Source organism: Hypanus sabinus, chromosome 20 (genome assembly GCF_030144855.1).
Source record: "Hypanus sabinus isolate sHypSab1 chromosome 20, sHypSab1.hap1, whole genome shotgun sequence".
Lineage (NCBI taxonomy): Eukaryota > Metazoa > Chordata > Chondrichthyes > Myliobatiformes > Dasyatidae > Hypanus > Hypanus sabinus.
Window position 1 is genome coordinate 53,399,579 of NC_082725.1, and position 14,946 is coordinate 53,414,524.

Below are 14,946 nucleotides of genomic sequence, written 5' to 3' on the forward strand. Positions count from 1 at the left end.
ATGTACTCAGGAGATCAGTAGTGAAGTTGTGAGACGTACACAGGAGATTAGTGGTGAAAGTCAGAGCATCCATCAATGTGAGCATGATGATCTTCCATGTCTTAACTGGAGAACTCTGAGCTGAATGTGAACTATTTACCATGGATTCAGAGGCTTGATCTGTGATCATCCTCTGACTCTGTGCCTGTAGGCTGAGCCTGCTGAAATTCATGGTCAAGTTCTCTGCACTTTCATCATCAGCAAAGCTGCTGGGTGAAAGCAATGCTGCGCAATTACAAATCAAAGCAGGAATTGTTGGAAATATTCAGCAGGTTGGGCCGGTGTTTTGGGAACTGTTTATCAGAACTGAGGTGATGAAAGAAGAAGGGGAGAGGAGAGGTAGTCTCTGATTGGGAAAAATCAGGGTGGCTCTGGGGATAGACTGCAAACAAGTTATCTTACCAATGAGTGAATAGGATCTCCTAGAAAATGAGAACATATAGACAAAAGAAAGTAGGTGTTGTGAAATGCAGAGCAAGAAGAGCAGGTCAGGTGGGGCATGTCATCATCCCAAGAGGGGGGAGAAATAAACAAGTTCCAATTTCACAGATGAACGATTGATACAGACCGAAATCAAGTTACCCAAAGTTATAAGTTATTCTGTAATGTTACAAATAATTTATCCAAACATTCCAGAAAATTGTTTTATTCAGCATTTGGAATCATGTTTTCTGGCAGCCAAGTTGTGCAGTTTGTTACTTGCCTTTTACTGAAATGCTGTATGTATTTGACCCCAAACTATCCAATTTCCCAATAGGAGTCACTCCTTCATTGGAAATAACGGAATCCTCAAAAAACCACAGGGGAAATTAAAGAAAATGAATGCTTCAGTTCATAAGAACAACACCACACCCAAGGATGTACAACCAAAGCGAATGGATGAAATGTATGAAGCATTGAAGAAGGGATTAACGTAAGAAATTATGAATATTAAAACATCCTTGACTAATCACTTAAAGCAATTATAGATATTATTTGTTCTCAAATCCATTGGGTATCAAATAGTATCATATTTGATTCTCACACATATTGGCGCTATGCTAGTGTAGCAGTTAGCAAACTGTTATTACTGCACAGCACACTCCACATTTCAGAATTCAGTTCTAGTGCAGTCTGTTAGGAGTTTGCAATTTCTCCCCGTGAGTGCGTGGGTTTCCTTTGGGTGCTTCGGTTTCCTCCCATTGCATTGTAAACTGTACTGTGATGAGGCTAGGGTTAAATAGGTGGTTTGCTGGGAGGTGCCAGAAGGGTCTGTTTTGCAGCGTATCTGAAAATAAACAAACATTGTTTTTCACCATTTCCTTATTTAGAAACAGTAGATTGATAAATTTCTAAGTGACAAGGGCGTAGCATGCAGCTAGTTATCTAGTGTTGATTATAGATGTAATCAGACAGTCTTGTGGTCAGGTTATGCTCAGTTCCACCCAAGCAGTAGATTAATGCTCATTGTATTAAATGAACTGAGTGTAGCGAAGTAAGTCATTTCTGATGGTAAGCCATTTTTTCTTTGTTGTTGAACAGTGAGTACCTGGAAGTGCACCAAACTGAGCTGGACAAGCTCATGACTCAAATGAAGGACATGAAACGCGACTCCAGACTGGTGAGTGAGGTCTAGACAACCCAGCACAGAACAATGAAAATCCCAGTAGCTCAGCTGGCACCCGTAGGGAGGACAGAAGCATTAGCAACATCTCCCTTTATCAGAACAGAGGCCCTTTGCTGGTGCAAACAGATTATTTAGATATTTCCTTCATTTCCCAGACTGATTTTAGATCTTCCTCTTTATTTTATCACTTCATATGAGATTTCATGCCGCAGGCTTTGTTAGTGTGGCACAACAGATCGATCGGCCCTATCGACACTCATCATATCCTTGCAATCGATCTGGCATAGTACATCTCCACTGGAGTTCTTGCTCCGCGCATACGTAACACTTAGTTTCCTTAAACTTGTTTTACATGTAGAGAACTGATATTGGCACAGCCAAATCAAGTATTGTCCATGCAGCACAGCCACACACTCACTCATACCATTGACAAACATGTCATGGAAACACACACTCACACAATAATCTCTCGACATATCACATACGCACATGTACCCTGCACAAGCACACACTGCGCATTCTGCTTTCATAGCACAAGTGAACAAATCACACGTGTACACATATTCACATACATATGAACAGACAGCACACACGTGCACTCATGCATACAGTGGCAGAGCCCCACACACATCTCTCACTCTCCTTAACAAAATTGTGTTGAGTGCAATTATTGTGGCCATCTGAGAACAACACAAACCAATGACTAAATCTGGGGTGCATGAAGTTTGGAACTCAAGTAAGTGGAACAGTTTCTCATTTTATTCATAGCCTCTTGTCAATATAAAAATAAATCTAGATGTCACATGATGGAAGGTCATTATCCCATGAAAATTGATGCCTCCTCTACACACTCTGAAATGATCACTGACCTTCAAAGTCCATTGTCTATTTTTAGGGAAATACTGTGAGTGATGTAAAGTTATTTACGACAATCAGTGGGAAAGGAAAACGCACCGCCTTATATTTGACACAAGAGAAATGCACCAATATCTTATTCGGCTCACTGCATGGGCAAGTCTTTCTCTTTTAAATAAAAGATGAGGCATTCTGCTAATAATATATCTCCCAGTTTTTCTGAATGATGTGCAACTAACCTTAATGATCCATTCTTCAACTAAAGGCAGATAGATTGCCATTGAAGCACTAATCTCTGATCTCATTGGGATTCTTTAATCACAGGGAACCTGAATTCAATGCTTTTTATCTTGTCCTTATCCTATGAGTTGGGAGCACAGCTCATGAAAAAAACAAGCTAAAATGATTCTTGTAACTTCTGAGCTCTGAAATCTTGTTTTCTTGCCTTATTCTTCCCTTAGTTATTGAAAAAGCTGCAGCAGAAGCAGTGAAAAAGCCTAATATTGTAACAGGAGAGGGTGGGGGGTGAGTCTAACAAAGGACTTTCACCCATTCCAGCAGTAACTGATTTCAGGCTGTTTACTCTTCGCAAAGGTTTTACTTGGTGCTGACAGGCAGTGGTGTCCTCTGGGACTAAACTGTTTTCCATTTTGCTTCAAACCAGCAATACACGGTACACGATCGTGCATTGAGGAGAAATGGGAAAAGCATCATCCAATCAAGTTATTTCCAAATTGTACCAAGAGAACCAAATAAAGGTTTTCTTTTTAAAACAAAGTTGTTCTATGTTGCCTGAAAACAACAAATCCTTTACTTGAGGACGGTTCACAATCTCCAGCAGGTCTTCAACATAGTACCACACTGGTCATTGTGCTTTATAAATTCAACACTTTCAGACATTACAGGCAAATCTTTGCAACTGGGCTCACTTGATTTGGATGAGGAGAAGTAATCTAATCTTCATTGCGCTGGAGGGCACGATGTCAGCCTGTAGAGGTTTTGCTGGCTGCTCACTGTGTAGAACCTACTCTCTCCTTGGCATTATGGGGGCTGCAAAGAGAAGAGCCATCAGGACCGTCACTGAGGCTGCTGGGTGAGTCTCCAGATGGCTCTGGATCAAGAGGTGTGACCCATGGACCAGTGCTGCTGGGACACAAGCCAGGGTCTGATCAACCCCACTGGGTCAGCTGGGCCGGAGTGTCTGACATGAAACACCCGATGACCCCAGGGTGAATCACTAACGATGCATCCCAGTGCATCCTAGGATGTGTCTCGGCATCATTATCCTCTAGGTTAAATGATACCCCACATCAATCCCAGCAAAGATTATGGGGATTCCACCTGATATAAAAGGCTGCATTCTCCTGCAGAGCCAAACAGTGGCAAACTATGTCTGTTTTGAAAGAAACTTCTGTTAGCAAACTTTTACTTTGATGGAAAGCAAGTCTGGTAAACCTAATTAAAACATGTCATTTGGACACATTGTGGTTGAATGAAAACTAATATCAGCCATTTGTCTTGGTTCTGTATGTTTGAACAGGCACCCCAGTGGTATGAATTGTGTACATTATTCTCCATGGAACACTCCTTTTGAAAATTGTCTGAGATTAGATCATGTTGTTCTAAGGGATGGAATTCACTGGCCATTCCTGCAACCTCCACGTTTCTGTGCTGGAGCTACAGACCATCCCCACCTTCACCCACAGATCTTAATCCCTTCCTTCCCAATCCTACTTGCTCTTAATCTTTAAAAATCCTGGTTCTCCTGAACTCCCAGTGTTGGGGTTGACAAATTCACTGACCACATCGACACCAATTTCCTATGCAGCCCACACCCCACCTCCACCCACCATCTTGACTTGTGATTGTGATTCTAACAGCTAAGCTGTTCTTCACCTGCTCTGTCTATGAGCACCCAGACTCATCTGAGACCTGGAAGACCACATTACTACTACTGAGGACCCGGACCACATAGCACCTCTCTTAAAATATGCTACAATTTCCACATAGAAGCCATGTGAAATGGCCAACTCTCACCACACAAGCTTGGAGGCGTTGGAAGAACCTGAATAGTTTTCTCTGGAGCAAAGGAGACTGGGCGGAGAGCTGACAGGATTATGACAAGTGTAGTAAAAGGGGGACAGCCAGTATCTTTCTTCCAGTGCAGAAATGTCAAATACGAGAGGGCACGGGTTTAATGTGGAGAAGGGAAATGTTTAAAGGAGAAACGCAAGGCAAATTTTTGATACAGAGCAGTAGGTTCCTGAAACGCAGTGCCATGGGTGGTAGGAAGCAGATAAGATAGAAGCATTCAAGAGGCTTGAATATACAGGGAATAGCAGAAGGGCTTACTTTAATTTGGCATCCTGTTCAGCACAGGCATAGTGGGCCAAAGAGCCTGTCACTATGCTGTACTATCCACGTCATATGTTCATGTCCATGAGTGAGCCCATTGTGGTAAGACCACCACTTGGCTGACCTTGTCCAGTCTACATCTGCACAACGTACAGTGCGTTTTGTTCTTTACTGTCAGCTATTAATGTCTCTTTCTTCTCTCTATCAGCCATGTGTCCTTGCAACCGAGGTTGGAGCGGTTGAATGCCATTGTAGATGGCATGTATAAATACGTAAAGCATGCAGTGGTAAACGCTACAACAATAAATTAAGTCTATCATATAGACAACTCCCTCTTGCAGGAGAGCTTTGATGCTAATCTTTGCCAGGATAGATATTCCGTAGAAAATAAAAATGTAATGCAGCACACAATCAATTAATACTTTAAAGTAAACCAAAAAGTGATAGAAATACTAGTAGCTTAGGCTGCATCTCTTTCTTCCCACAGATGCAGCCTGATCTGCTGAGTACTTCCAGTATTTTCTGCCCTTATTTTAATTTTCCAACATTTGCAGTTTTTTTTTGTGATTTTCAGTTAATACTTTATGTCTCTTCTTTACAGGGAGTTTTGTATGAACTTGACAAGGTGAGTAATTACAGTGTGTAACTTCCTTCTATGGGATGAAGCTTTGTTTAAATGATGCTGTATAGCAGGGTATTATATTCTGCTTCAGGGCCCTTCTTTCTGACATGGCAGAGGGGCATGGTGTCCAACCAGCTTCAGGCATGGGTAATGAGCTTTGCCATGATAGGTTTCCATAACTTCCAGAATAACAGGCATGCTGAAATTAAGTGGCCCACTTAGTTTAAGTTTCGCGTGTGCTCCCTGTAGTGGAGCTTATTTCAGACTGGCATGTTACAGAATCTGGCCATCAGAGATGGTCTGGCTCACTTCCCTCTGAACTGAGCATTCCTGCCAACCTCCAACAGTTGTACAGCTGTATGCAGAATGGCGATGACATAAAGGTGTTTTTATTATCTTGTGTGATGTGCATATCCTTGGCAAGGCCAGTATTCATTGCTCCCCCTCCGCACTGAATTTCTGGAATTTGGTTAGTGGTGAGCCACCTATTGGAGTCTTTGTGTCAAAGAAATATTCCAGATGCACTCTAGGAAACTGTACTTGGGGGGCTTTGCAAGCAGAGAACCAGTACTATATGGAAACCTGTTAGTGTTGCCAATAGTCTCAGTCACCCTAATTAACAGAGGGTTTGCTGTTTAAATGTTTCTCTGTGGTTTTAAATATTTTGTAGTATTCAGGGGAAACCCTGGAGGAAATTCTGTTTCATACATCAACTGTTTGTGAATGTAATGTTCCTGCCAAGAGGGTATACCCAGTCTACAATTAGGTTGCATGCCAATAATGATGGATGCTATAGTAGCATGTGGTATTTAAAACAATGTGAAAATTTTAGGTGCACGTGTTTAGTATAAGATGTCCTTGGGTTAAGTGTTTGAAGATTTTATTAAAATCATTAAAGTTCATGGTTTTATAAAAAAAATCTGATAGTTCAACCCTAACTTGGCTAAACAAATTAAATTTTGGGACCCTCTACACAACCATGCCAATGAGTTAAGTAAACAGCATTCTGATGTCCCATCACTCTTTGAGTGACCATTTTCTGCCCTTGTTTCAGTGATACAGATTATTTCATCTACTGTTCCGTTCTCTATGTTTGGTTGTGGAATCTAATAACATGACTTATCTTTGCAGCAAATCAAAGCTATAGAGAGATACTTGCGAAAACTGGAGTTCCACATCAGTAAGGTAAATATCATGGAGCCACAGCTCAACTTAAATCAATCTTGGAATAAGAAGACAATTGTCATTCAAATGAAAAAAAATTAATGCACATTGAAAGTCAACAGGCTAAAAGGAAAACATTTCCTTTATAGTATTAATAATTATATTAGTATACATTAATGATATTAATTTTACATTAATAGTTACATTAATGAGGTGATGAGACAGAAATAAGATGTGTTGAATGTCTGAACTAAGAATAAGGATAGATTGTATCAGTTTTAGAATAATTCAACTGTAATAAGAGCAAGAGGTTCTCTCCACTAGCAAGCCGTTAAAGTTAAGATAGGTACAATCTGCTTGTTTCATGGTTACATTCAATAGAAGGGTTTCAATGATATATTACACATAAGGAAGTCTGCAGATGCTGGAAATCCAAAGCAATACCCACAAAATGCTGGAGGAACTCAGTAGTTCAGGCAGCATCTATGAAAATGAATAGAACAGTCAATGTTTTGGGCTGAGACACTTCTTCAGGACTGGAAAGGAATGGGGAAGATGCCAGAATAAGAAGGTGGGGGGAGGGGAAGGAGCTGGCTGGAAGGTGATAGGTGAAGCCAGGTGGGTGGGAAAGGACAAGGGCTGGAGAAGAAGGAGTCTGATAGGAGAGGAGAGTGGACCACAGGAGAAAGGGAAGGAAGAGGAGACCCAGGGGGAAGTGATAGGCAGATGAGAAAAGGTAAAAGGCCAGAGTGGGGAATAGAGGAAGAGTGGAGGGGGAGGGAAAATATTTTACCAGAAGGAGATATTGATATTCATGACATCAGTTTGGAGGCTACCGAGGCAGATTATAAGATTTGCTCTTTCACCCTGAGGGTGGATTCATCTTGACCCAAGAGGATGCAATGAGCCAACATGTTGGAACAGGAATGGGGTTAGGAATTAAAAGGAAGCTCCCTTTTGGTGCATAGAGCAAAGGCGCTCGATGAGGCAGTCCTCCAATTTACAACAGGTCTCACCCAATGTAGAGGAGGCTGCATCATGAGCACCAGACAAAATAGATGACCCCAGCAGGTTCGCAGGTGAAGTGTTGCCTCACCTGGAAGGACTGGGGCTCTGAATGGAGGTGAGGCAGCAGGTGAATGGGCAGGTGTAGCACTTCAGCTGCTTGCAGGGATAAGTGCCGGGAGGGAAATTGCAGAGGGAGTGATCCCTGTGGAATGCAGAGAGTGGAAGGTAAAGATTTGTTTAATGGTAGTAATAACATATTACTTCTGCTGGAAATGTTTCAGTTGAACTGGTAATTGGTAACCAGTTTAGTTGTGCATGCCGTCCATGCAGATTATTCCATACATTGAGATAGTGTAAAGGGAAAAGTGATAATGGAATGGTTAAGGTATTGCTACAACTACAGTTACAGGGAAAGTGTAACACAGGTGCAAAGTAAATATCACAAACATAACACAACTAAGCAATTTTAGTCAAGACACTTTAACCAAATCTGAAAAATAAAGATGTGGGACAAATATTATGTGCTAGCTCTCGATTTTCTGCCTGTTTTAAGGAGTGGGAAATGTCTGCTCTGCAGAGAGCAAAGGTTTGGCATGGCAGCACCCTTAGGGGAAGGATTATAATGAGATTAGAGTGCTTCCAGCAAAAGCTGCTTTGGTTTCTTGATGGTAGTTAGATGCACCAAGTTGAGGGGGTTGGGAAGGGAAAGAGAGTGGGGAGGTTTTCTATACCTCTGACAGGAGTGCCATTACTTTACATGCTTTATGAACAAGGGGAAGTCACACTATCAGAGCAAGGCAGTAAGATAAACAGGATATGGAAAGGAAGTAATTCTCAAGTAAGATCAGTCCACTCTCTCCATAATGTTCCTGTGTCTTCTCTCTTGTGACTTGTTGCTGCTCCTTACTCTTACCAGCTCCTTACTCAACTCTCAAGTACAGTTTCTATTTCAGCGCTACTTTCCTCTGGTTAAAACTTTTCTCAAATGTGCTGATATTTTTAATGCATTTCCAGCACTCATTAAAATAGCCAGCTTGGATTGCCACAATTGCAGTGACCCTTTCCTGACCTCATGAATTGGGAACTGTATTGCTCTGAGGATGTGGCATCAGCATGCATTGGGCAAGATTCGCATTGGTCATATCTGTACTCAACAGATCCAACCAAAGGAACAAGTGTCCTAGTAGAATTAGTGACAGGAAACAGGCTGTGGCTCAGAGGAAATGGTGTAACAGGTGGCAGAAATTACAAATGACAGATAGCAGTTGATTTGTGTCTTGAAATTAACCAATTCATGACAAAACTTTTGAAGAGATGGGCTGGCACTCAGAATACGATTTCTGCTCCTTTCACTATATAAATCATATTGAATGAGAAGATTCAATATTCTTGTACTTTAATAATTTCCTTTTAATAATGCAAGGCACTGATTTGGAGAACTGTGTCAGTATTTAAAACTAAGATGCAGTTAACTGTGTAATGGTAAATGAATTAGATCTATTCCATGACTTCATGTATCCTGGATGACAAACGGCAGGAACTCCAAAGAGCTCCTAGGTAAATTGAATGCCAGTGGCATATTTCAGATAATATGATCACCCCTGATTTACTTGTTAATGAGAAGGAAACCTGACTGTGAATTTGACAGCAAATAATGAATTGAAGCGAAGGACCAAACTAATTTGATATTTTTGTTTCATTGAATCATGCTTTGAACTCTAAGCTCCACACACACAATGCGGGAGGAACTCAGCAGGCCAGGCAGCGTCTATGGGGAAGAGTGAACGGATGATGTTTCAGACTGAGACCCTTCATATGCTTTGAATTCTGTTCTAGTTCTCTCTAGGAGGAAATCTCATGTTTTATTCCTCCAACCTTTACTTGCCGTGGTCAGTTGTCCATATTTATCAATGTAAATTGAAATATTTAACAATTAGTTGTTAATGTTAGGTTACTAGATTACCGGCTTTTTATGGAGTAAGGTGAAAGATGATTTAATTGAATCATAGAGGCATTCAGCATGGAAATAGGCTCTTTGATCCATTGAATCCACATCAATATATCATTCCACATCATTCTATTTAATTCTATTTAGGATATTGAATTGTCTAAGGTGTGGGAAACAAGTAAGGAAGTTATGGAACCTATGACAATTAAAGAGGTGGAGGTACTGGCGCTTTTAAGAAATTTAAAAGTGGATAAATCTCCGGGTCCTGACAGGATATTCCCCAGGACCTTGAGGGAAGTTTGTGTAGAAATAGCAGGAGCTCTGACGGAGATCTTTAATATGTCATTAGAAATGGGGATTGTGCCGGAGGATTGGTGTATTGCTCATGTGGTTCCATTGTTTAAAAAGGGTTCTAGAAGTAAGCCTAGCAATTATAGACCTGTCAGTTTGACATCAGTGGTGGGTAAATTAATGGAAAGTATTCTTAGAGATAGTATTTATAATTATCTGGATAGACGGGATCTGATTAGAAGTAGCCAGCATGGATTTGTGCGTGGAAGGTCATGTTTGACAAACCTTATTGAATTTTTTGAAGAAGTTACGAGGAATGTTGACGAGGGTAAGGCAGTGAATGTAGTCTATATGGACTTCAGCAAAGCCTTTGACAAAGTTCCACATGGAAGGTTAGTTAAGAAGGTTCAGTCGTTAGGTATTAATGCTGGAATAATAAAATGGATTCAACAGTGGCTAGATGGGAGATGCCAGAGAGTAGTGGTGGATAATTGTTTATCGGGATGGAGGCCGATGACTAGGGGGGTGCCTCAGGGTTCTGTTTTGGGCCCAATGTTGTTTGTAATATACATAAATGATCTGGATGATGGGGTGGTAAATTGGATTAGTAAGTATGCCGATGATACTAAGGTAGGAGGTGTTGTGGATAATGAGGTGGATTTTCAAAGCTTGCAGGGAGATTTATGCTGGTTAGAAGAATGGGCTGAACGTTGGCAGATGGAGTTTAATGCTGAGAAGTGTGAGGTTCTACATTTTGGCAGGAATAATCAAAATAGAACATACAGAGTAAATGGTAGGGCATTGAGGAATGCAGAGGAACAGAGAGATCTAGGAATAACTGTGCATAGTTCCCTGAAAGTGGAGTCTCATGTAGATAGGGTGGTGAAGAGGGCTTTTGGAACGCTGGCCTTTATAAATCAAAGCATTGAGTACAGAAGTTGGGATGTAATGCTAAAGTTGTACAAGGCATTGGTAAGGCCAAATTTGGAATATTGTGTGCAGTTCTGGTCACCGAATTATAGGAAAGATATCAATAAATTAGAGAGAGTGCAGAGACGATTTACTAGGATGTTACCTGGGTTTCAGCAATTAAGTTACAGAGAAAGGTTGAACAAGTTAGGTCTCTATTCATTGGAGCGTAGAAGGTTGAGGGGGGATTTGATCGAGGTATTTAAAATTTTGAGAGGGATAGATAGAGTTGACGTGAACAGGCTGTTTCCATTGAGAGTAGGGGAGATTCAAACTAGAGGACATGATTTGAGAGTTAGGGGGCAGAAGTTTAAGGGAAGCACGAGGGGGTATTTCTTTACTCAAAGAGTGATAGCTGTGTGGAATGAGCTTCCTGTAGAAGTAGTAGAGGCCAGTTCAGTTGTGTCATTTAAGGTAAAATTGGATAGGTATATGGACAGGAAAGGAGTGGAGGGTTATGGGCTGAGTGCGGGTAGGTGGGACTAGGTGAGATTAAGGGTTCGGCATGGACTAGGAGGGCCAAGATGGCCTGTTTCCGTGCTGTGATTGTTATATGGTTATATGGTTATATATGGTTAATTCTCCCAAGCATCCCCATCAAATTCCCTCATATTGCATGACTCACCTACTCATTTAGGCCAATTTACAGTGGCCAATTAGCTTACAAAATGTTTGCAATGTAGGCAGAAACTGGAGCATCTGGGCATCAATAAAAATAGAAGCAATTTAATGCAAAAGCAATACTTCCTGCTCCTATTCTGACTTGTTGACCATGGCCTCCTCTGTGCCACCCTCAGGGTGGAGAAGCAATACTTTATATCCCATCTGGGTACTCTCCAATCAGATGGCAAGAGCATTGATTTCTCCTTCCAGTGAACAAATTCCTCCTCCCCCCCCATCTATTCCCTGCTCTGACCTTTCACTTCTTCTCACCTGCCTATTACTTCTTCCTGCGTCTCCTTGTCCTTCTCTTTCTCCTATTGTCCACTCTCCTCTCCTATCAGATTCTTTCTCCTCCAACTCTTGACCTTTTCCACACACCTGGCTTCACCTATCACCTTCCAGGAGCCTCTTTCTCCTCCCCCTACCTGAAGGAGGATCTCAACCCGACACACCGACTGTTTACTCTTTTCCATAGATGCTGCCTGACTTGCTGAGTTCCTCCAGCATTTTGTGTGTGCACAACTTTTAGCAATAATGTAAATTAGAGGTAGCTGTGTGAATGCTTACTTGAACCTTTGAAAGTAGCTTGAAGTTTGGCTTCCCTTTTCTCTTTTTGAAGTTTCTTGCTCACTTTTAGTTGGCAGAGTAGACCGTTGCCTTCAAAAGGATGAACAAAGGCTCCACTATGCATGGCCATCGGTGGAGATGTGTATAACTCCTGCTCAGTCCCACTGGGACAACTTCTATTCCCTTGTGGTTGTTTTTGTTCCTTTTCACACCTCGTGGCGCATCAGTATCACTGTTTTTTTTCAACGAGGCTGAGTTGCTAGCTTGGCTTCAGCACGAAAGGAAAGCGTAGAAGGGGCCAGCTGGATTCGAACACAGGACTATTCACGTCGAATTCTGGTGATGATGCCGCTGTACCACTGGTCGGCTTCCCTTATGGTTATTTACAAACAAAGTTCTTAAATTGCCATACACCTTCTCATGGCTGTTTGAAAGACCATTAATGCTTAGTCCCACGTTCCTGTTTCATGCTGATCACGCTGCATGTTCCTTATCTCCAATTAAATTGTATGTGGCATCCTCCCTTCTGAACTTCATGTCTGAGGCAGAATGCTATGGGCCCCACTGGCTTTGAGTGAAAAACTCCCTCTTCCTCTGCTGTTTGTTGTTTTGCCGATGCTTTTGAATTTGGCCCGGTCACCAAAGGGAATCACTCCCACAGGCAATGGCTGAAGCAAATAATGTAGTGGAAGCTAAGCAAGAACTTGAAGAATATTGAGAAAATAAAAGGTTATGCTGATAGAGTTAGGTGAGGAAAGTGAATATCCTGATTCTGCATTGTACATCAGAATCAGAATCAGGTTAACATCACCGGCATATGTCGTGAAATTTGTTGTCTTTGCAGCAGCAGTTCAATGAAATGCATAATAATAGAGAAAAAATTGCAAATTGCAGTAAATAAATAAATAAATAAATAAATCTATATATATAATAGTTCAATTAAATAAGTAGTGCAAAAATAAAAACCAAAAAGTGGTGAGGTAGTCTATAGTTACCCTGACCACTGTCAACCATATTGTCAGACTTTGCAATATTTGCACATTTTTGCCAGCTTAGATTTAAAAAAAATTGTTTCTGATAACTATTTACAAAATCTCTATTTATACTGTTCTTTTTCCAAGAGCTTCTTGACGAGAGGATCTAATTAAGTTTCACATTGTTTTTTTTCATGAGCTGGTTCCAAGTTTATTGGATTAATGGGCAGTTTTACCCCATTATCAGTGGTTACTTGGATGCCAACACGGTGTACTTAACTTCCAGTTAAGTCATGTGTATCATTTCACATAGACCAGGGGTCAGCAACCTTTACCACTGAAAGAGCCACTTGGACCCGTTTCCCACAGAAAAGAAAACACTGGGAGCCGCAAAACCCGTTTGACATTTAAAATGAAATAACACTGCATACAACGTTTTTTTTGCCTTTATGCTATGTATAAACAAACTATAATGTGTTGCATTTATGAAATTGATGAACTCCTGCAGAGAAAACGAAATTACATTTCTGCATGCAACAAAAACATTTTGAACTCCGAAAAAAAGACGTTGGGTTGAAAGTTACTTTTAAGTAAAATATTCAATGTCTATTTGAGTCCTTCTTGTATTTATGAAAAACTCCGAACTTAAATTTTCCGCCAGCAGCAAACCAAAAATAACGTCAGCCAGCTGTCATCCTGAAAAATGAAAGGACTATTTCACTGAACAATGAAAAAATATGAATATGAGTAAAATAATAGGCAATTAAAATATTTATCATACTTGGTTAATGGGATTTCTGCTCCTGGACCTCAGCGCACAGCGTCTGCACATCAGGGCTGTATGATGTCACCTTCATCTTTACACAGGATCGCAAGCTGTCATCTGTGAGGTTTTCAATAGCACTCCATTTGTGTTTCTGAGCAAGAACGGCCTTCTGACGGGCAACATCTTCAAGGTCTGCTGTCAAGCGTCTAAACTTGGACACCCATATGTCTTTGTCGGCTATGTCGGCCAGTTCCATCTCAAGATCAGGTTGACTCACACCTGCCAATGCAGTCGTATTCAGTAGGGAAGGATCGATGCTTAAGGGAGTGACCGGGAAGGATAATGTGTTTTTTTCCTCTCTGAACTCACAGAAGCGTTTCCCAAACGATGTTTGCATTGCGATGATTGCAGAATGTAAATACTCCGAAATTATCATGTCGTGACCTTGTTTGAACTCTCTCAAATTTGGGAAGTGAGACAAAGTGCCTTTCTGTAAATCTCTGGCAAGCACTGTCAACTTGCGCTCGAATGCCAAAACATCCTCCAACATGTGCAGGGCTGTACGTCCTTTCCCCTGAAGAGCTGTGTTCAGCATGTTCAGGTGCGCTGTCATGTCTACCATGAAGTGTAGCTTTTCCAGCCACTCTGGCTGTTCCAGCTCAGGAAAGGTGAGCCCTTTGCTGCCCAGGAAAGTTTTCACTTCTTCCAGACACGCGACAAAGCGTTTCAGCACCTTCCGTCTGGACAGCCAGCGATAAAAACACGTTGTAGCGGTGTCAGTAAACTGCAGTCAAAGATAGCTTTATTCGAACTAAACAGCCTTGCTTTTCAGCTTCCCTCAACCCAGCCCCCATGGACGCAGATGCTGCAAAAGACGCGTACTCACAAACCCCCGTAGGCTATCTCCCTTAGCCGGAATGCTGGCTAATTGTCAGCCGTTTTATGATGTGGCAGGAAATGTGTCGCTACACTTAGGTTGTACAAGATCACCATAATTACATTTCAAAAGCTAACAAACTAACATAAAATACATTTTAATTAAATACTGACCAATTATTTCCCAAAGCCACAGGGAGCCGCAGCACAGAGGTGAAAGAGCCACAAATGGCTCGGGAGCCG

At 41.4% G+C, this 14,946-nt stretch overlaps 1 protein-coding gene across 5 annotated transcripts in view; it reads left to right on the forward strand.

The window, feature by feature from the left end:
- Nucleotides 1-14,946, forward strand: part of ripor2 (RHO family interacting cell polarization regulator 2) — a 215,778-nt gene that overhangs the window by 160,035 nt on the left and 40,797 nt on the right. For all 5 annotated transcript variants that reach the window (XM_059945523.1, XM_059945524.1, XM_059945526.1 and 2 more), the window contains exons 3-6: nucleotides 797-952; nucleotides 1,561-1,639; nucleotides 5,457-5,480; nucleotides 6,609-6,662. In XM_059945523.1, the coding sequence (XP_059801506.1) occupies nucleotides 797-952; nucleotides 1,561-1,639; nucleotides 5,457-5,480; nucleotides 6,609-6,662 (313 nt within the window). The remainder of the gene's footprint in view (nucleotides 1-796; nucleotides 953-1,560; nucleotides 1,640-5,456; nucleotides 5,481-6,608; nucleotides 6,663-14,946) is intronic.